This window comes from Thermobia domestica, chromosome 1, assembly GCF_964235325.1.
Source record: "Thermobia domestica chromosome 1, izTheDome1.hap1.1, whole genome shotgun sequence".
Taxonomy (NCBI): Eukaryota; Metazoa; Arthropoda; class Insecta; order Zygentoma; family Lepismatidae; genus Thermobia; species Thermobia domestica.
The window spans coordinates 250975857-251000565 of NC_137454.1; the positions used below are offsets into that span (position 1 = coordinate 250975857).

The 24709-nt window shown below is 37.2% G+C and overlaps 1 protein-coding gene across 2 annotated transcripts in view; it reads right to left on the minus strand.

Moving 5' to 3' along the window:
* Positions 1–24709, minus strand: part of PDZ-GEF (PDZ domain-containing guanine nucleotide exchange factor) — an 835430-nt gene that overhangs the window by 540009 nt on the left and 270712 nt on the right. For both annotated transcript variants that reach the window (XM_081771896.1, XM_081771905.1), the window contains one exon: positions 11465–11592. In XM_081771896.1, the coding sequence (XP_081628022.1) occupies positions 11465–11592 (128 nt within the window). The remainder of the gene's footprint in view (positions 1–11464; positions 11593–24709) is intronic.

Genomic DNA, 24709 nt, shown 5'->3' on the forward strand with positions numbered 1-24709 from the left:
GCAGTATGGCAACCCACAGCCTCCCCCAGAAGTCGGTCCTGGATCCGCCCCTGGAGTGAAGGATCTGGAGCAGGACAGAAGCAAGTGACGAGCTCTCTGGAAAACCTCGACATCTAAGTGGTAGAAGAAGACCGGAAAACTTGTTTTCATATGTCTTATTTTCAGGGAACATGCAAAGAAGTTATTTTGTTAGCATTTTGCTTGAAGCAATATAATATTCATCATTTACTGTTCTTATCCTGGAGTCTCTATGGACCACACAAGGTGTCATGCTATAACTGGAATATATAATATTGATTTCACTATTTTTTCTCTGAGATTTAGTATTGAGTATTTACGAAGTCCATTGAAGTATTGCAGATATATTACCAACTGTAAATTCGAGTAAACATCAATAACTTTATTATGCTCTATAATTTATAAGTTTGTGTCATACCAGAAACAAGCAATATATACTGTGCCCCTCCCAAAGTTGTTGCTGGCTGCGGTTTGAACTCGGGACCCTGTGCACCAGATATACGAATGGAATAAAGGGCCCCAAGAGAAGAAAAACGGTGTGAGAGGGAAAGGATTTTGTGGGTGAAATTAGAGTGCCAAAGATATTTCTGTTCAATAAATGTATGCGAAGAACCTACCCTTTTCTTCTTCTCCTTCTTCTTAGTTTCTGGTATGATACAAACCTATTTTATTAGAGAATACATTAAATTTATTGATGATTACTCAAATTTACAGTTGGTAATTTACTTCGATTGACTCTTCATAATACTAAAGAGCCACAAATTGCAGGAAAAAGGAATATAAAAATTGGTGTTCGGTTATAGCGTGACACCTTGTATGGTCTATGGGGTTTTAGGGTAAAAGAAGCCAGGGGTGCCCACAAGGGGGGGCTATGACGCAAACTGCGTCATTGAAATATTTTGGGGGGGGTAAAAATCTATATAAATATGTTTGAGGGGGTGTAAAAATTAATCAAAAAGATTTTTTTTCATGGAAGAACATCTACGGATAGACAATTGAGGGGGGGTGCGTCATGGCCATGAGGGGGGGTGGGCACCACTGAAGAAGCAATGATGAATATTACGTTATTTCAAGCAAAATGTAAACACAATTAACTTCTTTTTACTTTCTTTGATAATAATAATAATAATAATAATAATAATAATAATAATAATAATAATAATAATAATAATAATAATAATAATAATAATAATAATAATAATAATAATTTTATTTTACGCCTAATCCCTAATGTTAAAACTTACGGCTAATCTTGTATAGGCTACCATTGTATATGCTGTGTGCACATGAAACAAATCTTAAGTTTGTTTCGAAATACCACAACGGAAATCTTACTACGCTCATGGAATAACAAGACTTTACAGTACTTTAGTATGATTTAGCACACGTCTGCCATCTAGTGCTTAAGCTACGAACTCTGTGGCCAGCAAGTAGAACAAAATCATACAAACGACATACTAGGCTGACATCTACCGCTGAAAATAACACTCACGTTCTCTTGCTTAGTTTGTTCCGTTACGAACAAATGTCTTGATCAGATTGGCGAAATCAGCCATATGTGGACTATTACACTAAAATTTTCCAGCAATTTTATAAAGAATGCGAAAACAAAACACATAAAATGAACATTTAAATATTACATTTTTTTCACGAAGCAGTAACTTGAAACTAGTCCCTTTATTTTAGTGTCCTTTGTTATCGCCTACATGATTTATCAGATTAAAATTATGGAATGTCGGACATTCCTTCAGAAAATGACTGGTTTTCCATTTAAAAAGGTGGTTCTTTTTAATAATTTTAGAAGAGCTTCAATATTTGATCGTTATGACAGAAGAAACTAAAGAGAAAGAAAGGTTTTAATATGAATTGGATGCCCTCTCCGTTCTTAATATTTGCTGAAACCGAAAGTGATGAAAATTTGATACAATTTCCGGTTTGAATATTGATACCCATAGAACAAAAACTTTTAACAGCAAGAAACTGTTTGGTGTGCATTTCGTATCCTAAGATCAATCTCGGCTTTAAACTCTCTCTCTGTAAAACCGGAAGTCGAAGAAATATGTCTCTCCTGGTTTTAAATATTGGCTTTTCATAGAGCTAAAACGATGATGAGAAGTGGGGAAAGTTATTATTATTATTATTATTATTATTATTATTATTATTATTATTATTATTATTATTATTATTATTATTATTATTATTATTATTTTAAGTTTGTAGCTTGTTTAGGTCCAGCAGTGTCTACCGAACAAAAGGCAGAAATGAGTGTATGTTGTTTATAGTGAGCTGACATCCCACAAAGTTGGTCAAGAGTTAAAAAGCAAAGTTTCGATTTGCGAAAATTTGTCTTTGGTTGTACAGTAGAACGTTTGAAGTAGCAAATTTCGTTAAAACATTCGTCTCTTTGCTATACCTGCGGAGCAGGCAGTCTTTTGAAAAGTGCCGTTTGACTGGTTCGGTTCGGATGTAGCCAACGTGAACGTGAACGAAAAAAAAAATCATAACCGTTAATTTTCAACATTTTTTCTTTTTGTTTTTTTCTTTTTTTTTCTATTTTCAAAATGCATAAACTAGATGAAGTTATGTAGAATTGAATTTAAATCATTTAAACTGAGAAGACAATTGAAGTTATCACAATTTATCGTTAAAGTTAACGAAAGTAAATAAATATAGAAGAGTAAGAAAAAAGTAAATAAATATAGAAATATAGTTACGAATTTCGCATAATTCTATCGATATATTGATTTTACGATACAAGCAATACTGTAAGCTAACGGATTTTTTTTAAATAGACATCCAGAATACTAATTAAAAAAAATAATAGTAACTTGAAACTCCAGCAATAATAAATATATATGCTATTTTGTTATATTGCAGTTTGCTTTATAATCGTTTTGAATGCTGACATTCTGACTTTATAATCGTTATTAGCGACCTCAAAAATATGATGAAACTAGCTTTCAACCAATTTGGAGAAGTTTTAAAATATTTTGCCCGCCATATTTAATCCGCCATGTTGATTTTTTTAAATTTTTGACCTCATAATCGTTATCAGCGACCTCAAAAATATAACGAAACTAGTTTTCAGCCTATTTGGGCAATTTTTAAAAATGTCTGGTCATATTGGATCCGTCATTTTGAAGGTTTGAGTTTTAACCTCATAATCATTATCAGCAACCTCGAATATCTATAATATCATGCAAATTGAACGTATTTTGACCAGCTTTTTAGGATTTCAGCTCATTGTGCGAAAGTTGAAGAAATATCTCTCTTCACGTTTTAATATTGGTTTTTCATAGAGCAAAATCGATGAAGAGCAGTGGGGCAAGTTATTGAAAAAAAAAGTTTGTAGCTTGTTTAGGTCCAGTAGTGTCTACCGGAAATGAAATGAAAGGAAATTTTTGAGTGTTACGTCCCACGCTTATGCTGGCTAGGCTAAAGGAGACGGTGATGAGAAATGAATGAAATGGTGGAATGAAGAAAGTGGTAGGAAACGGGAGAACCCCGAGAAAACCCACGCACACAGTGTTTATTCACCACAAAGTTCACTTGGCGGGAGTAAGGTTTGAGCCCGTGACCCCATGCACCACAGGTGAACGCTCTACCACTGAGCCACCGCGGCCCCTACTATTTACCGGATCAGGGGCAGAAATGGATTTATGTTGCTTTCATTTGTTCCTATGTGAACTCCAATTCTGATTGGCTGAGAATATCAGCCAATCACTGTTCAGAACCAGTATAAGGGATTATATTATACTAAGAAGAGGAAACTATTGTATCGTACGTGTCTGGTGAAGCCAAAAAGCTTAGTTAACTTAGTTGGCGAAATTGTTACACATTAATTTTCAATTAAAACCTGCTTTGTCCAAGGATTTTTATTTCTTCTGTGAAGTTACTAAAGCAAAAACGGTAAGGAGATAAAAAGAACATGTTTTCAGATAAAGATTCCCCAAGAGTAGGTTCCATCTCTCATCTTACCCGCTTATTGAACTTGAAACTGATAAACTAATCATTTCCAGTTAGAATATTGGATCCCTCTTACTTTGTAAATTTACCGTAATTCCACAATGTGAAACGAAACTCTCTTATTTGGAGTTAAAACGTTTCTTTCAGCATCGAGGCTATGTTATGTGCCGTCTCATACTACTCAATGTGGGATCCGAAGTAACACTCAGATATGGGATCTGCGCCAAAGTGAAGACATAAAGTATGAACCAGAAACAAATACAGAAATCATCAATATCGTAAGTATTCTGCCATTACTGACAGGCCACTTGCCGCAACTAAGAAGCTTCCATGTTCCATGGTTTTCCGTTAACATTTTCGTCTTCATGTACGATTTTTTTGTTTTGTTTTGATATCGTCCACGCCCGCTCCCTCTGTTTGCTGCCACCAAACCCTCTAACACGTCCCTCCTGATACAGTCAGTGCCGGACTGGCCACGTTGGCTACTTGGCGATGGCCAAGGGCCCGAGGGGCCTCGCAGGGATCACGAGGCGCAGAAGGTGTAGGCCTTGGTCGAATTGCTTTCTTGAGTCTTCCTACCGAAAAGATTGCGGAAGCCTAAGTTCGTCTTTCCAAAAGAAATCTTCTTGGGGGCCCTGCTGCTCATATAAGTATGGCCCCGTAAGCCAGTAAAACTTCATACTTAGCAAAGGGCCCCCCTCTACTACGTAACATTATATATATATATATATATATATATATATATATATATATATATATATATATATATATATATATATGGGTGGGGGTCTTTCAGAACTGGTGCCAAGGGCCCTCAACTTGGCCAGTCCGGCACTGGATACAGTTCCTTCTTAGCCAATGTCCCAACCAGTTTTCCTTCCTCTTCTTAATAATACCTAAAATCATTCTTTTCTTCCCCACCATTTCTAACACCCTGCACTCGATTGTCTCTATTCTTTTTCACACCCACGTTTTGAAAGTTCCCAGTCGTTTTTCATCATTTTTGCATAAGAAGAAAAGAAATGACGCGCTTTGCTTCTTCTATTTTTGCATATTATTTATATTCTTAAAATTGTACTGTATAATATTTTGTGTTACACTGCATATTTGCAGATTCAATACAATTGTAACTCCGGCATCGGTGCGAGCTGTCCCGGGTTCGATTTCCGGTGGGGACACTCGATTGGAAAGGTGTAAAGGCAATTTCAGGCCAGTCATTCTGAGTGAGGCTTTTACTGATATAGCGTCAATCCATCTAAGCGTTGTAGGGATGTAATAAGGAGCCTATGATGCAGATTCACCTAATATTTATATAGAGCAGCGCATACTTACCTTAAAGAACGAGCGTATATAGGAGTGGTTATACGCTATATCTTTTAGAACAGTCGATCGTGTATCTACCAAAAATTCTTAGCGAAGCTACAACACTGGAGCAAAAGGTTTAATTTCTATTAGTTACAGACCACATGGTAGTCCAAAAGTATACAGGGACCGAGTAAAGCCAAAGGTAATACAATTCAGTAAAATAACACGTTATCTTTGTAATTAAGCTGGGGAAATTCTTTATAGGATGTGTGGTGCTGACGACCATTGTCTGGAAAACTGCCATCTCAAGTTCATTTGGTAGGAACCGTAAATGAGTTCAATGGTTCGTTCATTGTTTAATGGGAGACATGGTAGCTTAGTGGCAGAACGTTTATCTCTGTTCGAAGGGTTCGTGGTTCAAACCAAGACCAATCGAGTTTCTGAGCGGAAAAATACATGCATTTTTAAAATGATTACAATATTTTACATATAATCAACTAAAAGTTATCTCCTGAAAAACTTAATTCGTTAAATTAAAAGTTAACAAAAATTTCAATCTTTGTTTTAGTTTTTCGGTTTAGCATCCTTTTCAGCAGCAAGACTATATGACACGTGGACCTACAACTTAACATGGGATCCGAACCACATGAGCTCCCGCCAGGAATCGAACCCAGTCTCCCACGCCATACGCTAACCGCTTAGTTCAACCGATTATTTTATTAATTACTTATTTTAACAAATTAATTTGCTTTGTAAGTCTGGATTATAGTAATATTATTGTTTTTGTATGAGTCTGTGTGCGAGAGAGAGAGAGAGACAGAGAGAGAGTATGGCAAAGGTTATATGGAAGAACAACCTAAGGCTGAACTTTGCCCACTAAATAATGTACATTAAAAATTACCGCTACATGCTAGTACTTTAAAAATAAACCGAGTTCAGCTGCCACATTTTACTTGTTTAAGATTTTATTAATTATACCTATATAAATATTTGAACACTAATTCATACAAGTATTACTAATGAACTATATCACTGATGCCATTTTTTCTATTTGCATTGCAGGCTGTATTTCGTCGCTCAATGTTAAGTATAATCAGTGTTGCCAGACTCACAATATACGAAAACAGTACGAAAGACAAGAATGGACCGTCTTATCCTCCGGAGGACCGTACAGTAGCATGAAAGCGCGTTTTTTTTTTTTTTTAAACACACAACTTTTCTTTCTTTCTTTTTCTTTTCTTTTCTTTTCTTTTTTTTGTACATCTACACATGTTTATTGATTTGCTTTGAAATTACCTATATAAACTAAAAAAAAAGTAAAAAGTCATCATAATAATTATTTTAATATATAATATTAATGTTACTTTGCTGCAGGCAATAACATCAAAAAGAAAAACGAAACACAGATTTAATCATCAAAACTGAAATTATGATTTTCATTTTCGAAAAGGACGACGTCACTTTCCATTAAATTCTAGTGTGTATTCGAGCTATACGGATAACAACTTGTCGTGTAATTTTATTTTGCAGTTGTGTAAAGCTAACATATGTGAATTCACTATATTTCACATTAACTGACCAAAATGCATACATTCACTGTTTATACGCTTATTTCTTTTGTTAATTGATTTCACTGAACGACGAAAGACGAACACAGCGGCCAAAGCATCATTACAACGGGCTATAGCGAGTTGTGAACCAGTAGTAGAAAACATGACAGATGATATTTTTGTCTAAAAATAAAAGATTGTTACAAAATTTCTGTAAGGAGACCGTACATAACACATACAGTCAGGAGTCGGACCGTATACCGTACGGGAGGATTCAAATTGTCGTGCATATTACACAGTCAAGACCCTACCTCTAACGCCTACGGCATTGTTTACATTTCAAATAGTTCTTCCACGCTCCACAAGATGGCATACATACTGCTATCCACCAATGTGAATAAAATACACGATCACCAGATGTCAGCCCACTCGCCTTTACTTTTCTTCGTGTTCGCTCGCTGTTTCAAATCTTGTTTACTCACTGTATTTTCAAATGCAAAAAGCAAGACTGTTCTCGTGCCGAAACCGAGACGGACAGATGATTGAGAGTCTATGCATGTGCAAAACCTTCTACTAATCGGATTTCAATACAGGGATACAAACTTTTCTTTTTTTTTTTTTTTTTAAATATCAAGTTACCATGGAATCGTCAAGTAACAATGTTAAGATTGAATAGATTTCCATGGACGCCCGCAGATTGTTTCCAAAGAAGAAGGGGGAGGGGAAAAGGCCGATTCCAAGGGGAAGCGCCGTCGCGAATACATACACACACATAGGCCTATATGCACGCACTTCGATGCACGCATGTACATAATACATCATATAAAAGAATTATTTACGCGCATACCCTTATTAATTAGTATGTGAGTAAGCAAATTAGTATGTTTTGACACATATTACTAAGAAATGAACACCCTTGGAAAATCCAGAGAGTGGGCGGCCATTGTATAAGTTGACAATGCGAAATTTTTATCTGGGCATTCGTTATCCAAAGTAGAAGCTCGAAAGGTAATTTTAGATAATTGTGGTTCGGTTCTACGTCCAATCTAGCTCCATTTTAATAAGTTTATGCAAATTATATGATGTAGTATTCTTTTAAGTATATCTGTGCAAAAGAAAACACTTCTCCAGATATTTTTTCATTTTTTAAAAAGAAATATAATGAAAAAATGTAAGGAAAATTGTACAGAAACTTAAATAATTAACACGAGACATCTCATGAATAATAATACTTCTCTTGTTCCGGAGATATACAATCACTGAAGTTAGACAGCATGGTTTTGCCACTAGGCAAACAACGCAATCTGACTACAGTAGGGCCGAAGAACACAAAATGGCCACAAAAGAAATTATAAGAAATCAACGTTTGGAACAATTTTTTCTTCTAATTATTATTGTAGCGCTTTACGTTTTGTTTGGTTTGGTACATTACATTATTACTCTATAATAACAACCGTACATTTTACGTTAAAATTAGGGATGGGCAAAACCGGATTTTATAAAAAACCGGAAACCGGTTTCTAGAAAAATTGAAATCTGAAAACCGACATTTTGGTTTTCACCAAAACCGGTTCGGTTTTTCACCGAAATCGGTTTGGGTTTTCACCGAAACTGGTTTCGGTGAAAACTTTTAAAAACATAAAACTATTTCTGTGGAACGAAATCAGTTTCCAGAGAACAACGAAACACTATTCTGATCAGAAATAGACCGAATTTGGGGAAAAAACCGGAACCGGTTTTGAAGAAAACCGGATCCGGTGAAAACCGAACCGATTTTGGAGAAAACTGATAACCGGTTTCGGTGAAAACCGAACCGGTTTTTGAAAATGTTTGAAAACCGGTTTCGGTTTTTCGAAAAACCCGAAAACCCGATTTTTGTGCCCAAGACTAGTTAAAATGACTTCTTAGTTCACATTCAGCACTGGAGAGAAAGAATTGCGTTACGTCGTATATTAACTGCTGACCCCATTGATACCATTATATACTAAGAAAGTAATGTACTCTAAAACAGCCTGTGGGTAAAGTAAAAGTATCACAGATATGCTGGGACGATTTCATTAGTAGACACCTTATCACAGGGTGGATGTTGAGACGGGTGAAGGATCTCTGGCCATAAATTGCTTCGGTATGCTAGATGCCGTAATTCGCCACTGAAGTTAGAGGACTATACCTTAACCCTTTAGCACATACGTTTCCAGGAAATTAAAATATGTTCAGGCAGGGTGTATTAATTATTTTACAGGAAAAAGTGATACACTCCACGTTATTATTTTTAAATAATCATTTAGGACGGATAGGAAAGTTCTGCGTAGTCAAATCATATATTATTTAAGAATCAAAGCACATACATACGACCCACTAGCACTTGAGGTAATAGAGGGAAATGGGAAGAGGGAGGTGAAACGGAAAATTTCCGTAAGTCTGCCTTTTCCCCGTTTTTCAAATATCTACGGAACCAGGCCGGTAGCCAGCCCAAAAATTTAGGGGGGGGGCAGGCTGAAGTTAGTGGGGCCCGATCCAACATTATTATAGTTCATCACCATATTATATTTCATTTGCAAGCCTACCGTGAAAATTTTAGAGGGGGCCAGCAAAATTTTAGGGGGGCCCGGCACCCCCTAGGCCCCCCGGATACGGGCCTGTACGTAACTTCGCGTCAATAGGTTAAGAGTTGGAATCCTGTTCACATGTTAACATAGTTAATTAACTGATCACTTTATTATGTTTTTAAGTAGGTACTATTTTTGTACTTAGGAGTTCGATTCACATTAACGACTCATGTCACTAATATCCCATGTTAAACTGGTTCACATCTCATGGTGTTAGTGCTGAAAAGTAATATAAACTGTAAACAAGCCATCGAATACTCGGAAATGAGTACCAGAAATATCTTGTCTAAACAAAATGGATCAACTTATTTAAATATGTCTAGTGGATCTCTATGTTCATCTGTTTATAACTATGCGTATTTTTGTGTGTGAGTGTAGCGAATACAATAAGACGGGAATTTTTAGAAATGCCACGAAGAACTATTATTTTCTATAGTTATTTCAAAATATATTCCAAATATAGAGCAAAAAAATTCAAATCAAATACCATATTTATTACTACCTCTATTTTTCCTCGTCAAACTAGCGACTCTTTTTTTGCACATTATATCCTTTACTTTCGCTTCCGTTCTAATTACGTTCAAGTACTTAAGTTTTTCAAAGTTTTTAATATTGTCTGCCCGACTTAAACATATCTGTGTAGCGTGGTTTTCTATTTAGAGGAAGATGTTATTCTAACGCATCATTAGGATCACGTTAGTGTACCTTACAAGATTGTAACATTAATACGTCCGTTACTTCACACGATAAGTCTTGAACGAAAGATAATTTTTAATACTTGCTTTTTGTAATAGATAACTTCGGCAGATTTAGTTAATGGAGTCAGTTCGTTAACATCTTCACAGGTCCGGTGACTTTAGAGGTGCCTAACACCAGGGGCGAATCCAGGGGGAAGCATCGGAGGGAACCCCCCCAGAAGAGCCAACTTTCTTATTTTATATATAAATAAAACCATCCGAGTTTGGAGCTCTTAAAAGTAGCTCTAAGTAGCAGTATTACAACCCACCGGCCCCCCAGAAGTCCGTCCTTGATTCGCCCCTGCTAACCACTTCTCCATTCATTCATCGTAAAGGTACATTTCGCGTAACTAATATGCAACCCTCGTAACATTGAAGGGGTACGGGTTACATAAACATCTAGGCTACATCTATATGTTCTTTAAGAGGAGGCAAAGCGTCCACAACTTATACGGACACAAAACTTATGTAATTTTTATCTTCTATTTATCACATATTATGTTGAATGTAATGGATTTATAGCTCTAATTTATTGATTTGTTTTCTTATGGCTGAGTAGGTAGCTTGTGCACACAATGTTGTTAAGGTGGCATTGGATAGATGGAAATGTTCATTATTATGGACAACGTATAATAGTGCTGAACATTAGAGAACCGCAGTATCATGTATCCTTATCTACTATTCATGTATCCTTATCCAATAAGAGTGCTTCATATATGTAGGTTTGTCCATACATCTATTAGCACTCACGTCCAACGAGAGCAAGTGACGTATGTAACTGAAACAGCAACTCTAGTGTGCAGCTTAACAGAGTGACATAAAGACAAATTCAAGGCCTGTTATGCATTAACAGTATTGAACAGTTATTCAGTACTATATAGATGGTATAATGGTACATTATTCTATCGAAAAGAAAGGGGAAAAAATCACGGATTACCGTAAAACAAAATGCGTTACAGAAGCCTTTTTAAATTTTTTAAATGCATGAATACAACACAACCAATGAACTGACGTTAACATGTATGATACGTAAAAACACGCACAAGACCAACATTCTTCAGAAAGAACAAAAGCACATCACGCATCCTCTTTCTGTCAACTTTCGGGAGCGGGGAGAATGAATTTCCGCGAGAAGAAATAATAACACTCGGGCTTTAACCTGTTGAGGTATTGTGTTAGTTCATGTATAATTCATCGAGGACAAACATATATGCAACATACCATTCTAAAAAGAATGAGAAAGAAAAAATGTTTATACTATCAAAAACACAATACTTACTAGTACAGCACATCGTTCGCTTCATGGCGCTCATATCGCGCGGTTTTACAAATTGACCGCAGCGCCACATCCTTGTATGGTGACAGAGCTTCCATTCCATGGAGATTGGAATAGATGATCTGTAAATCCTGTCAAAGAAAAGAGAAAAGCAGTATTAAATAACTAACAATACATTGAAAACCCTTATTTATATTAACGGGTGCTTACATATTTGCACACATAACTAAAAAAAAAAAAAAAAAAAAAAATCATTTTGTAGAAATGATACTTTTCAAAATATTGGTGAGATATCAAAGAGAAATTAAATACTAAAAAAAATCATATTTAGTTACGATATCTGAAATTTATGTTTTGTAGGGATAACGTTACGAAATGGAGAATTCTCAACTTGTTAATTTTACATTGAATTCATTCATATTGCAGGATACGCCGCACCTTTTCCATGTTTCTTTACACTCTCCTGAGCATGTTACAGGGATCTCGCCGCACATCTGACGTTTTAGCGGGCGTATACAATTTGAAGAAATAAATGATTTCAGTAATACGGATAGTGATTGCGAGAGTTATCTCGTTAAACGGTTGTTTGAAATCAAAAGAGGAAAAAACAGATACAACAATTATTCCATTATTTTGCACAAGTATAAAAATATCATATTTCAATACTGTCTCTTTGAAGCCAGATTTGATCTTCCTCATTACTTAATACAGTGATAAATTGTTAAGAAATCTTTCTGGTGATGTCAAGAAGTAACCTCAGTTTTACTTCGTTCATTTCTTAGAAAGAACGAGTCTACCGCGAAAATTCTTCCTGTGCATACTTTTTCTCATTAATTACCTTATCCTGAAAACAAGAAGTAGTGTTACGTGTACACCACAAGAAGGAGTTTTGTTTGTGTGGCGAAATATTTTTTTCAATATTGAAACCGGAAGCGGTAGTAGATTATACTACTTCCGGTTTTAGCAGAGAGATTAGAGTGAACATGGAATATTTTCTTGGGGTACTTAATTCATTGCAGACAACCACTTGTCTCTATTACATTTTATTTACCGTAAAACAATCACCCCTAAAATAGGAAATGGTTGATTTTCTGCCCCTTATGGTTCGAATAGAAAGATTACAATGGAATATATAATTAGCACGCTTAATTGATTACAGAAAACAACTTCTCGCTATCTATTATGGATTTTATTCTGTGGCGATCAACGTTAGAACCCTGAGTAAACACACCGGAAGGAAACTGCTTCTCGCTATCTCTTGTTTTTTTTTTTTTTTTTTCTGTGTAGATTAATATTGAAACTGGAACTTGTGATGTATTTCTACCACTTCCAGTTTAGGTAGAGACTTAAAGATGGAAATGAAATGTATTCTTGAGGCGCTTAATCGATTTCTGAAAACAGCTTCTCGCTCAGTGGTGGATTTAGCCCGGGACCGGGGGGCTCAGGCCCTCCAATTTTTTGAGTGACAAAAATAGTTGAAGCTATTATTTTTATAATGTTTGAGAGTTTATAGTAAACTCATGATATACCATTCATAGTCTGGGTGCCACCCCGTTTTTACCTTATAGATCCGCCACTGTTCTCGCTATCTGTTACTGTTCTTGTTCTATAGCGATTAACGTAAGGTTCACTTCTATCACTTCTGGTTCGAATATCGGCTCCAAAAGCAAACTCGATTTCTACCTTTTGACCATCTACATTCAGACCAAATTTGTAATGATCCATTAAGGAGTTTTTGAGATCGTTTGTCTCCCAGACGAATAAATGGACACACTGATGGGTAAATATTTAAAGGACTTTTTCTAAAACCAAAGTCCTTAATTAAAAACATTATGAAACAGTAATATGGAAGTTAAATATCTGAAAGAGCAAACATATTAAACAGAATAAGGTGCACAAATATTTAGAGAAAATAAACTCGGGTAAAAACAGTATAAATGATCATGTGAAATATTTCCATGTATGGATATGGATTGCCACCGTTGGTCACCGTTACCCGTTAAGATGTTAACAGATTGCCTGTATTAAGGAACTTGGTCGAGATAATTAATCTAAGCGATCTGTTACAAAACAGAATTTAAAAAATTCGCTTACATTTATGTGATACAAATAGCCACCGTTAGCTGTTAATTCGTTTAACGGACTGACTGAATTAACGAACCCGGCCGAGATAATTCATTTAGCTATATATTGCAAAAATTAAAATTAAAAAAATCGCATATATCTAAGGAACATGGGATATAGATAATAATTCTTAAAGTCGCCGTTATTCACTGATGGAGTTACTCTATTAATGAATTCGACCGAGATAACAACTCCAGCTATATTTTGCAATAAAACAAATCTAAAATTCATTTATATATGAGATATGGGTGTTGCCGTTGAAGTCACCGTTATTAATTAACGGACTGACTCCATTAACGAAATCAGTAGGGAAAATCGCTCTAGCTATATTTTGTAGAAAATAGAATTTAAGAATTCGCTTATATACGAGCTATATACGTATATGGCATATGAGCTATATATAGCCATTATTAAAGTCGTCGTTATCCGTTAAATCTTAACGGATTGACTCTATTAGCGAACTCAACCGAGGTAATTGCTCTTGCTACCTGTTTTTACAAAAAAAAAGAAGAAGAAGAAGAAGAATTAAATAATTTACTCTCATTTATGGGATATGAGCTATAGATACCCACCGTTGAAGTCGCCGTTATTCCTTGACTAATTCCATTAACAAGCTCGGCTAACATAATGATACTTCTAGCTATTACAAAAAAAAAGTTCGCTTTCATTATCCGTTAAATCTTAACGGACTGTCCGTATTAACAAACTCGGCCGAGATAATCACTCTAGCTATGCAGTATAAAAAACATAATTCAAAAATGTGTTTGCATGTATGAGATTATAGACTATATAGATATCCACCGTTAAAGTCGCCGTTATCCGTTAACGGATTGACTCCATTAACGAACTTGGCTCTAATTCTCTATTGGAAGAAAACAATTTTAAAATTTTCATCCATTCAACAGCTATCATGAGGAGTAACGGAGTGACGGACGGACGTACTAACAATACAATCTTATGTCTCACTGCGTGATCTTAATAAAGAGTGATTATAAATTTATACTTAATCCTGGATTGTGGTACAAGGATTTTGTGCCGGACAACACAGCATGCGTGCGTTTTTGCAGGATGCTGCCTTCCCTCCTGCCGCATTTTCACTTCACTAATTACTAGGATTCCAGTGAGTGAATTCTTTTTTTTTTTTTGTAATAGATATCAGGAGCAATTATCTCAACGGAGTTTCTTAGTGGACAAAGCTCAAAACTGTTAAGGTGTTAACAGATAATGGCAACTTTAACTGTAGCTACCTCATGGCTCAGTGGTAGAGCGTTACATCTGGTGTGTGGGGTCCCTGGTTCGATACCTGACGAAGTAAGTTTGTAGTGGACAACCTTGGGTTTTCGTCATTCGACCAATTCTTGAATAATCATTCATTTGCTTTAATCATTGTATTCCTCAGCCTAAAGGGCACAATCGTGGGACGTTAAACTGAAAGACAGTTCATTTCATTTCATTTTATTTATCACAGAATCAGGGGCAATATTTGAGAGAGGTAGTGGGATTGCCCACACTGGGTTTCAGACACTATACTTTTTAATGAATTGTATACTAATAAAAAAACGTGAAAGTCGTATGTCTGTGACTATCTTACCCCTCCCCTTGCAAAACCTGAAATGACATTACTGTACAAAATTACAACATATGACAATTCTTAGATGGATCAGCACCAGCATTTCTATGTAAACTTTGAGAAAGAGCCTCTAGTAAGAACGATTATCATATTACTCATATGTCTTTCCTGTATAATGCCGTCAACTTCGGAAAAACATACAGTAATCGATTAACCAAAAAAAAAAAAAAAAAAAAATCACTCTTGAGAATAATAATCAATCAATTTAGTTAATAATACCATTCATTCGAGCCGACTCTTTTATAACACTTTCTCTTCTTATGGTTAAGAAGGTGCTCTTCGGTGTCGTAACTTCCGGAAACAACAAGGCAACTACCTACTAGTCATAAAAATGTATTTGTTGCTTTCTTCTTTCTCTTTTTCGTCACTGCTAATTGAGTATATACATGTAGTCTCCATTCTTAAAGAATGATATTAAAGTGAGATAAGTATAACAGCTTGACATTAGATTCATACGACATCTCGTAGTGAAACCCGGAAACAATTTTCCAATGCTGCTACCACTCTGTTTCTTTTTTTTCCCTCAATCATCTTATTCTTCATTTTTAAATACTTTCATATTCACACTTGTAACTTTCACTAGTAATGGTAGAGCAGAGCAGAGCAGAGCAGAGATTTCTTGGCGGTTTTTGTGGTTGATTTAAGTACCGGGCTTGGGCCCTTGCCTTCCATTTGTGTTGTTGACTGTCGTTTGTTTTGCGTGCGTATTTGTTGTGAGAGAGGACGCAACTGTCGCGCTCCTCTTTTGCTGTTCCTATGTCAGTTTAGTGGTTGTGCGTTTTAGGGGTGCGGCATCTTGTAAGTTCGTCTTCTTGGGTTGGCCGTTCCTATGGTGGCTATGTGTTGGTGTGGCGAGGCTCTGATTGTCCTCCAGAAGTTGGCTGATCTGTAAATTCTGTAGTCATGTAGAAATGGGAGTTCCAAATCTTCATGTATTTGCTCGAGGCGAGTGTCTCTCGAGTGTCCAGTGATAGCCCTGGCTACTCTGTTCTGGATGACTTGTAGTTGGCTGAGGTGCGTTTTTGCTGCGTGTTGCCATGCAGGGTGGGCATACATCAGGATGGGACGAATGCTCATCTGATATATATGGCGTTTGGTTTTCAGGGTGAGGGATGGGGAGAGGAGTAGCGGTAGCAAGGCTTGATGGCGTTGACTGGCTTTCTTGGCGATGGAATGTAGGTGGTGAGCAAATGTAAGTTTCCTGTCCAGTATTATTCCGAGGTATTTGGCATCATCTCGGTTCTGGAGGGGTGTTCCAGCCATGGTGATCCTGACGTGAACCCTTCTTCTGTTTCTTGTGAAGTTTACTACTGAGGTCTTCTGTTCGCTGACTTTGATCTTCCACTCTTCAGACCATCGGTGGAGAAGTTCGGCGTGTCGTCTGAGGTATAGTTCAGCGTATCTGATGTTTCCATGGCTGGCAAAGATTGCCGTGTCGTCTGCGAATGTTGCTACCGCTGTGTTGGGGGTTGTGGGAATGTCCGCCGTGTACATGGCGTAGAGGGTTGGGGATAGGCAGGATCCTTGGGGGACTCCTGCTAGGATAGGTCTGGAGGGTGTTAGGTGTCCTGCATGGGCAACACGAAAGGTTCTTCCTTGAAGAAAGGATTTGATGATTCTCAGAAGGTAGTGCGGAGTGCCCTGGAGCATCATCTTGTGAAAGAGGCCTTCGTGCCACACCTTGTCGAATGCTTTTTCTATGTCGAGAAAAAGCCCCAAGGTGTGGCCTCCCTCGTTGAATCTGTCACATATCTTCTCTACCACCCGTACCAGCTGCTGATCCGCGCAGTGTCCTTTCCTGAAGCCGAACTGGTGGTCCGGGATGATGTCATGATCTTCTATGAATTGCTGAAGTCTGCTCTGCAGTACTCTTTCAAACACCTTGCTGGTATGCGAGAGCAGGCTGATAGGGCGGTAGTTGGCCGGGTTTGATCTTTTCTTTCCTGGTTTGGCCAGCATTATGACTTTTGCTTCTTTCCAGGCTTCTGGGTAGTGTCCGGTTCTCATAATGGCGTTGCACAACTTACAGAGTAGGATCAGGGCCTTTCTCGGGAGGTGCTTCAGTGCTTGCGGCGTCACTCGGTCTTGACCTGGAGCCCGGTGTGCATTGATCCTCTTGATGATTGCTTGTATCTCCCGCGGTGTTGTGAGGGCTTCTGGAGGAGGTGGGTCTTCTATTCGGGAGAGGTGGTAGGATCTATGTACTGCTGCAGTGGTGGTTGCTGGCGTGTTGGTAGCGTTGATCTGGAAGGTGGTTTCCAAGGTCTGGGCGAAAAGTTCTGCCTGTTCTTCCGGTTCGTGTATTGTTCCTTGTGGAGTTTGAAGTGTGAGTGTTCTGGAGTTTGCTTCTGGTCTTGTGATGTTTTTCACTAACTTCCAGAATTGCCTGCTGGGTGCATCTAGCTCCTAGAGGTGGAGGTTCCAGTTTCTGATTTTGATTCGAAGGAGCCTTTTCCTGACTCTGGATACTAGGTGGTTCCAAAGTGTTTTGAACTGGGGAATTCTGGTACGTTGCCACTGCTTCCGGGCCCAACGCTTCAAGTGGATCAAGGCTGAGGTGCGTCGTTCTTCTGGAGTGGTCTGGTGTGATGGATGAGTCGTTGTTGAGCTGGTTGAGGCGATGGCTATGGCTGAGTTGATGGCTGCGGTCAAGGACGCAGTGGTGGCCTCTATGTCTTCCGTTGTTTCAATTATCCGGCGTGGATCTAACATGTCGCTGAGCAAGGATCTGTAGTGGTCCCAGTCTGTTGTGCGCAGAGTTGGAAGGGTTCGAGTTGTGAAGTGGTAGCTGATTGCGATCGTTTGTAGAACGGGTAGATGATCCGAGTCGAGGCCGTGGATAACCTGAGGTACACCTAGGATTGCCAGGTTCGCTGTCAGTACCATGTCCAGTACATCAGGCATCCCGCCGTTTCTTGGATAATGCGTGGGTTCCGTTGGAGCCGTGGGAGTGAAGTCTATGGTGGTGAGAGCGTGGTGGAGGATCCTTCCGTTTGCGTTTGACACATTGGAGTTCCACGCCGGATGTTTACTGTTGAGGTCTCCCCCTAGTAGAATCCGGTGTCCTAGCTGTCGCAGGGCTTGCAGATCTGTTGCGTTGAGGTTGTTGTTGTGAGGCTTGTAGGCTGCTATTATTATTATCGGTCCATTAGCTGAGTGGAGGGTGATCCCTGTAGCTTCCAGGGATTGTAGAGGTGGTAGAGGGAGAGGGTCGTACGGGATACTGTCTTTGATTAGAATTGCTGTTCCTCCAAGGGGTCGGTCGGGACGGTCGGTACGGATGGTGGAGTAGTTGCGGATTTTTAGGGTAAGGTGTGGTTTTAGGTGGGTCTCTGACAATAGGGCTATGTCCACTTCTTCTCTGCGGAGAAAGTCCTCCAGGTTGTTCTTCTTCTTTTGGATTCCTTCTGCGTTCCAGTGCAGCATTTTGACTTGTCTGTTGATTCTTCTTTTAGTCGGTGCCATCGTCAAGGATGGACGCGACTACCTCAAACATGATGGTGATTTTGCTTAGTGGGTCTGTCGATTCTTTCACCTTCCGGAGTCCTACTCGCAGCTTTTCTAGCATTGAACGGAGATTGAGGCCCGAGAAGAGTTCTCGGATCTCTTTGAATGTGTCTGCCAATGATGGTTCAGTGCGTTTGTCCTCGGTGTCTTCTTCTCTGGATTGGGAGTTGTCCTGGGTTGTTTGATTTTGCTTTGTTTCTTGGTAGGCATAATTCTTATTTCTTATAATAGGATTGACGTAAAGAGGTAGCGCGAGCCTACCGTATCGTGTACATATTTCAGCTGAGTTGACATACGATGAGTATGTTGTATGGGCATTTAAGACGTTCATGAGCATTTCTTGAATTTTATTATAGGCTACAAGGAAGCCCCTCGATGAAAATAAACAACACTGTGGATGACTACAACGTTAACGTTTAACCAATACAATGGTCGAAGGATGTCCTATAATTGATTCTATAATGGTTGAATAGAAAATTAAATTTTCCGTAGATATTTCTCCATAATTCGGATAATGTTTCCCAAAAATTATTTTTTATTTAAGTTACTTGTATTCCACTAAATAATGCGATTCCACTTTACAATTTCAAGTCAGATATTGAATGAGTCGTGTGTGTAATCTATTCATGCCTATCCCTCCCAAGCTGTTACGCTATACTCAACGGAAAACTTAAAGAGTCACAACCAGTATCCTGTGTTCCAGTCGGCCGATATCTTATGCAAGCACGCTTTTACGATCAAAACCGGGACAGAGATAACAGCTTGAGCAAAGAAAGGGAAGGAAAGAGGTAGGTGGCTTGGAATAAAACAAATGTTGGCAGTGTACGATTAGCCATGAGTCCACAAGTAATATATCTGCAAAACAACCGGCTACACCCTGTTTATTGTCACCACTGTTCTGTATCAACGATAGCTTTCGTGCATTTCTTTTCTCTCTCTGTGATTGGTTTGCTGAGAATACAAGCAACAAACTCTGACGTCGCAGAGCATCTACTTGGAAATGCCTCCTGTATTCGATATTAATTAAATGCAACTACAGTATATCATATTGTACACTAATTTCCGTGTTGTAATATCCCGCACATGGCTCCGTTTACTAACAACCAACACATGCTTATATTTATAAACATTGACCATGTGCGTCATACAGTATTACGAGTTATTACAGTACCAGACGACAGGGACACCAGCGACACCACTAGTCATGAGACAATGAGGGAACACCAGCGACACCACTAGTCATAAGACAATGAGGGAACACCAGCGACACCACTAGTCATGAGACAATGAGGGAACACCAGCGACACCACTAGTCATGTGACAATGAGGGAACACCAGCGACACCGCCGCATTGGAGCAGCCATAAAACCAGGATGACCTCAGCAGCAATTATCAGTCTTTACTCTCTCAGCTTACCTGGAGCTTTGAGACGAACCTAACTCAAAGACTTTAGCTTGCTGAGAGCTCTGTTCAGACTCTTAACCTCAGTCGCCTAGCTTGCATGGAGCTTTGTGATTTTTAACCTCCCTGTGCTTGCGTGGAGCATTGGGGATTTTTAATCTACTCTACTTAGCTTGCTCGGAACTCCGTATAGATCTTTCTCTAGGTTGCTTGGGTCTTGGCATAACAGATCTTACTCAAGTACTAGAGGATTTTACATCATAGTGATTTTTGTTAACATACTGTTTATAGAAAAGATTTTGGAATAAAATTTAGTAGCAATAAGAGAAACGATTTAGAAGTATAATTTAGCTCTACCTGCATAAGCAAAACTTTACAGTATTCATGAACAATAATTTCCGAAATCAAATATCTAGTATCTCTTCTCTTCCTCAGACTCAGATTTCATGTTCTAGAAAAGATAGTACAACATTGGTTTTCTGATTTGATTAATGAAGTTTAACATACTTGCATAAGATCAAAGGTATACGAGATGTGAACCTATAGGCAAAAATAATGTCAAATCACTTCTTGAAACAACATATTCAGCAAGGACCAACATTTAAAAAAAGATCAGATTCACTATAACCCAATATAGTAAGGTTTTCCCATATTGGCAATGTAAAGAAGCGAATCACACGATTTGACCCAGTTCTATGAAGTTTTGCAGACAAGAAAGGACACATGCCGCCAACATTTCTCTGGCGAACCAAGAACGATTGTCGTCATATGCAAAGCGAGTGGCTGAAGAAAACAACAGAGTAATAAATTATACTGCAGCAGGAGAAAGAAGAAATAACCACCCTGGAGACTGTTTTGTGAGTAGGTGTACTAAAAGCATTGATTGAAACACGGTCACCAATATCTTGAAGTAGTTTGTGGGATGAGCAAGGCCAATTTATTATGACCACGAGGCACTTTTGCTTTATTTTTTAAGACATAAAAAGCCGCCAAAGAACTGACTTGACTGACCGACATTTGCATACTAGTTTCTGTGAAGGAGGCTTATTCCTATGACAAATTTCCAGAACTCTTTATTATGTAAGGTAAATTTCACTGAACAAATAAATATTGATTGTGTACGTTTCTTTAAATTTTAAATTCCACAATGAATAAATAATATTTAAATGACCCTTTTAAAAATCAGTAAATCATCCACAGCAAAGTGTACTGAACCTTCGAAAAAGACTAACGTTACAATGTTAATAGTAATAATACGATAACTACTTCTCTTCCGACAACGATATAAGTTGCCGAAAACAAAAAAGATCGATGTCTATTACAAGAAATAGTTTGGAAACCTTACATATCATTGAATCATTACCTGAAAATCTCTTTCAAATCACATTATTGCAATAATGATTTTGGAGTTGCCTGCACACATAACACATGTGTTTCGTCTCGATTTGTAAGGCTAATGAAATACCTTGCTTCTAAAGAATATTGCTATTGTCTTTTTATGTTTAAAAGTGTATTTTAAAGTTTTAATTATACTTAAATAATATTTTCAATTTATATTAAACAACACACATGCATGAAACGAATAGTTAATGTGAAGATATTAGTCGCTTATTAGCATGTATTCATGTGTAAAAACAAGTCTGAACTTGGATAATGATGGCTTTGGTAGAAACGAATATCCAAATAAAACATTAAAATGCATTAATATTGTTATATGATGCATTAGTACTTCATAAATAGTATGTACAGCATTGCTCAAAATAACCTGGGGCCCCACTTTGCTTTAGAAAGCCATATTCTGGCGATGTACATCGGAAATTCTAATACTTAGATTCTAAATGAAGATCCCGGTTGGTCAAAGAAAATCCACATTCGAAATATATATAAAGAAAATACAAGCTATTATTTGATATACTTCCGTGTGATTGATTTTTCAATGCATTATTATATATGTTATTTCATGCTGTATTGCATCCATTATATTCGAATTCATTACTGAGTTAGGTTATTATCCATTCTCCTTCTCTTTCAGCACTTTGACAAAGACTTTTTCAGGCCTTTAGAAATAGAGGTGGAAACTGTTATGAAAGCATTATCCGAATATTGAAACATAAAGAATTGAAGAATTGTAGATCAGCTTTAGCCCTAATTTAAATATTCAACTAGATTTCCATACGTCTTACAAAAAAGAAAAATTCGGTATATAATTTTTGGTTTTTCGTAGAGTCACATATCCATCTTCCAGTTTATCACGACAAGTCGTTTGATTCAACTTTCGAGTTGTTTAAAGAATTATTTGCAATAGTAGAAATCTTGCTGTGTGCGCTGAAGATGAGTTAAGATACATGGAGAGAAATTGTGTAAAAGGACTTTATCCAAGTATGACGTTGGGAAATATGTCGACTGTGCTTACAATAAATAATACGATAAGATATTAGTAAAGACTGACAAATATCTACTGTTTCGCATAATGAAGCTATACAATACATCATATTTGTCTTTTCAATGCTTCACAAAGCCTGTGCGACATTTTTTTTTTCGTTCATTAGAATTTGATTGTAATAGTAATTACAGTGCTACCTCTAATTCCTATTGGTTTTATTGAGAAACAGTAGAGGAGTATTGCAAACATTACAGAACCTTTATTTCACACTATAAGCACTGAATACAAAAGTTCTTCACGTTTTTCTAAATTGACCTGCATTGGATCTTTACAGTAAATGAAGCCAGATCACCCACCTGGATTCATAAAATTCAATGCTATATAATAGAATATTTTTATACAATTTTATGTTCTAATACACTCCGTAAAATCATGAAAGAAGCATTTATCAGATAATTCTTCTAATCTATCTTCTAAATGTCCACTTCTGTCTCACCCACGACACTAAACGCGATATTGACAGAAAGTATTATATTGTCTGTTTATTTATAGCTGAACCACCTTTTGGAGCATCGAGTCAACGCACAGACCACGGATCTTCTAAAGGAGAAAGAAGAAGAACACTAAACTTTTGGCCATGAGGAAGCTCAAACTGAAGACCATAGATCAATAAATTGTCTTTTACAGACCAGGTAATCTAACAACAAAACTTCTATTACGTCCCTTTCCTATGTCGATCTCTATATTTTACTCCATTAAACTTCCAAAATTATAACTGGAATTTCCTTCAATAAATAAACAAGAACAACGTATCAGTATATCAAATATCAACTTTCTATATTTTTTGCTGTTACTGTTGTGTTTATATGTTAGAGTCAAATATTGCAACTTAAATTTCATACATTTCCATACTAACTAAAGTTCTGAAATTTTGTTCAGATTACGTAAATTCAATAACAATACAATATTTTCATATAATTTTCGCTGTGGCTTATTATTTCCCTCAAAAACATCGTATACGTGGGTTTTCTTATGATTCTCCCATTTCCTCCTACTTTCTTCATTCCACAATTTCATTAATTTCTCATCATCACCGTTTCCTTTAGCCTAGCCAACATAATGGTAGGACATGCAAAGATTTCATTTCAATTCAATCTAGGTAGCGCCTACTGCTTATACAACCCAAAACATAAATAAGTTTGGTTGGTTGCAAATGACTAGGGGTTCAGTTGATTTATATCAACAACTTTACGCAAAAAATACGTGAGCTCACACATTGAAATCATGTAGTGTTTTCAAGTAAAGAAAATCAGGAGTAAAGAATTCATTGCAGGATATTAAATAAGGAATAAAAATATAAGAAAACTGAACAATAACAATAGAACAATTTTTACAAACCATCTCTCTATATATAAGAAGTTCTGTCTGACTGGTCATCCGATCAACGTCCAGGCCAAACGTTACTAAAGTTAGAAACTTGAAATTTTGACAGTGCGTATGATTTGTGGCAGAAGGTACTCTTAAGAAAGGATTTTTGGGAAATTCTACGGGGAATGGGGAGAAATAGGATGGCAATTATTATAGCAAAATGTTCATATCTCCGAATCTCTAGAAGGGTACAGACATGAAATTTGGTGTATATACCTCCCATTTAAAATAATCAGACATGTTTTTCACAGTTTATATATATTTTCCCGTACAAGGAAAAAGAGCCAGTGAAAAAAAAAAAAGAGTGAGGATTAAGATGACCATACTAATAGGATAATTACTAAAATAAGATGACCATATCTCGCAATCCGTTAAGGCTAGAGACATGAAAATTGGTATTTTGTCTTTACATTTAAAATAATTAAAGACGTGTTTTGGCGTTTTTTGATGTTTCCCTTGGCGAGAAGAAAAAGGGCGGAGGTTGCAACTATTATAAGATCTCGAAAACTCTCAAGATTAGGGACATGCTAAGGATATGAAACTTGGTATATAAACTCCTTATTCAAAACAAATAGGCATATGCCACATTGTATCTGAAATTCCGCTTTTAACGAGAGAAAGGGGACAATTTCTAAATTTTTTCACTATACAAAAATGACTTTGACGTTCTCAGTTTAATCACCAGGGGAAACCGGTGGAATCATTGAACTTGGGCCGACATGAGTATTTATCAAACCTGTATAAATAGCTCCCAAATACACCTTCAGACTTATTC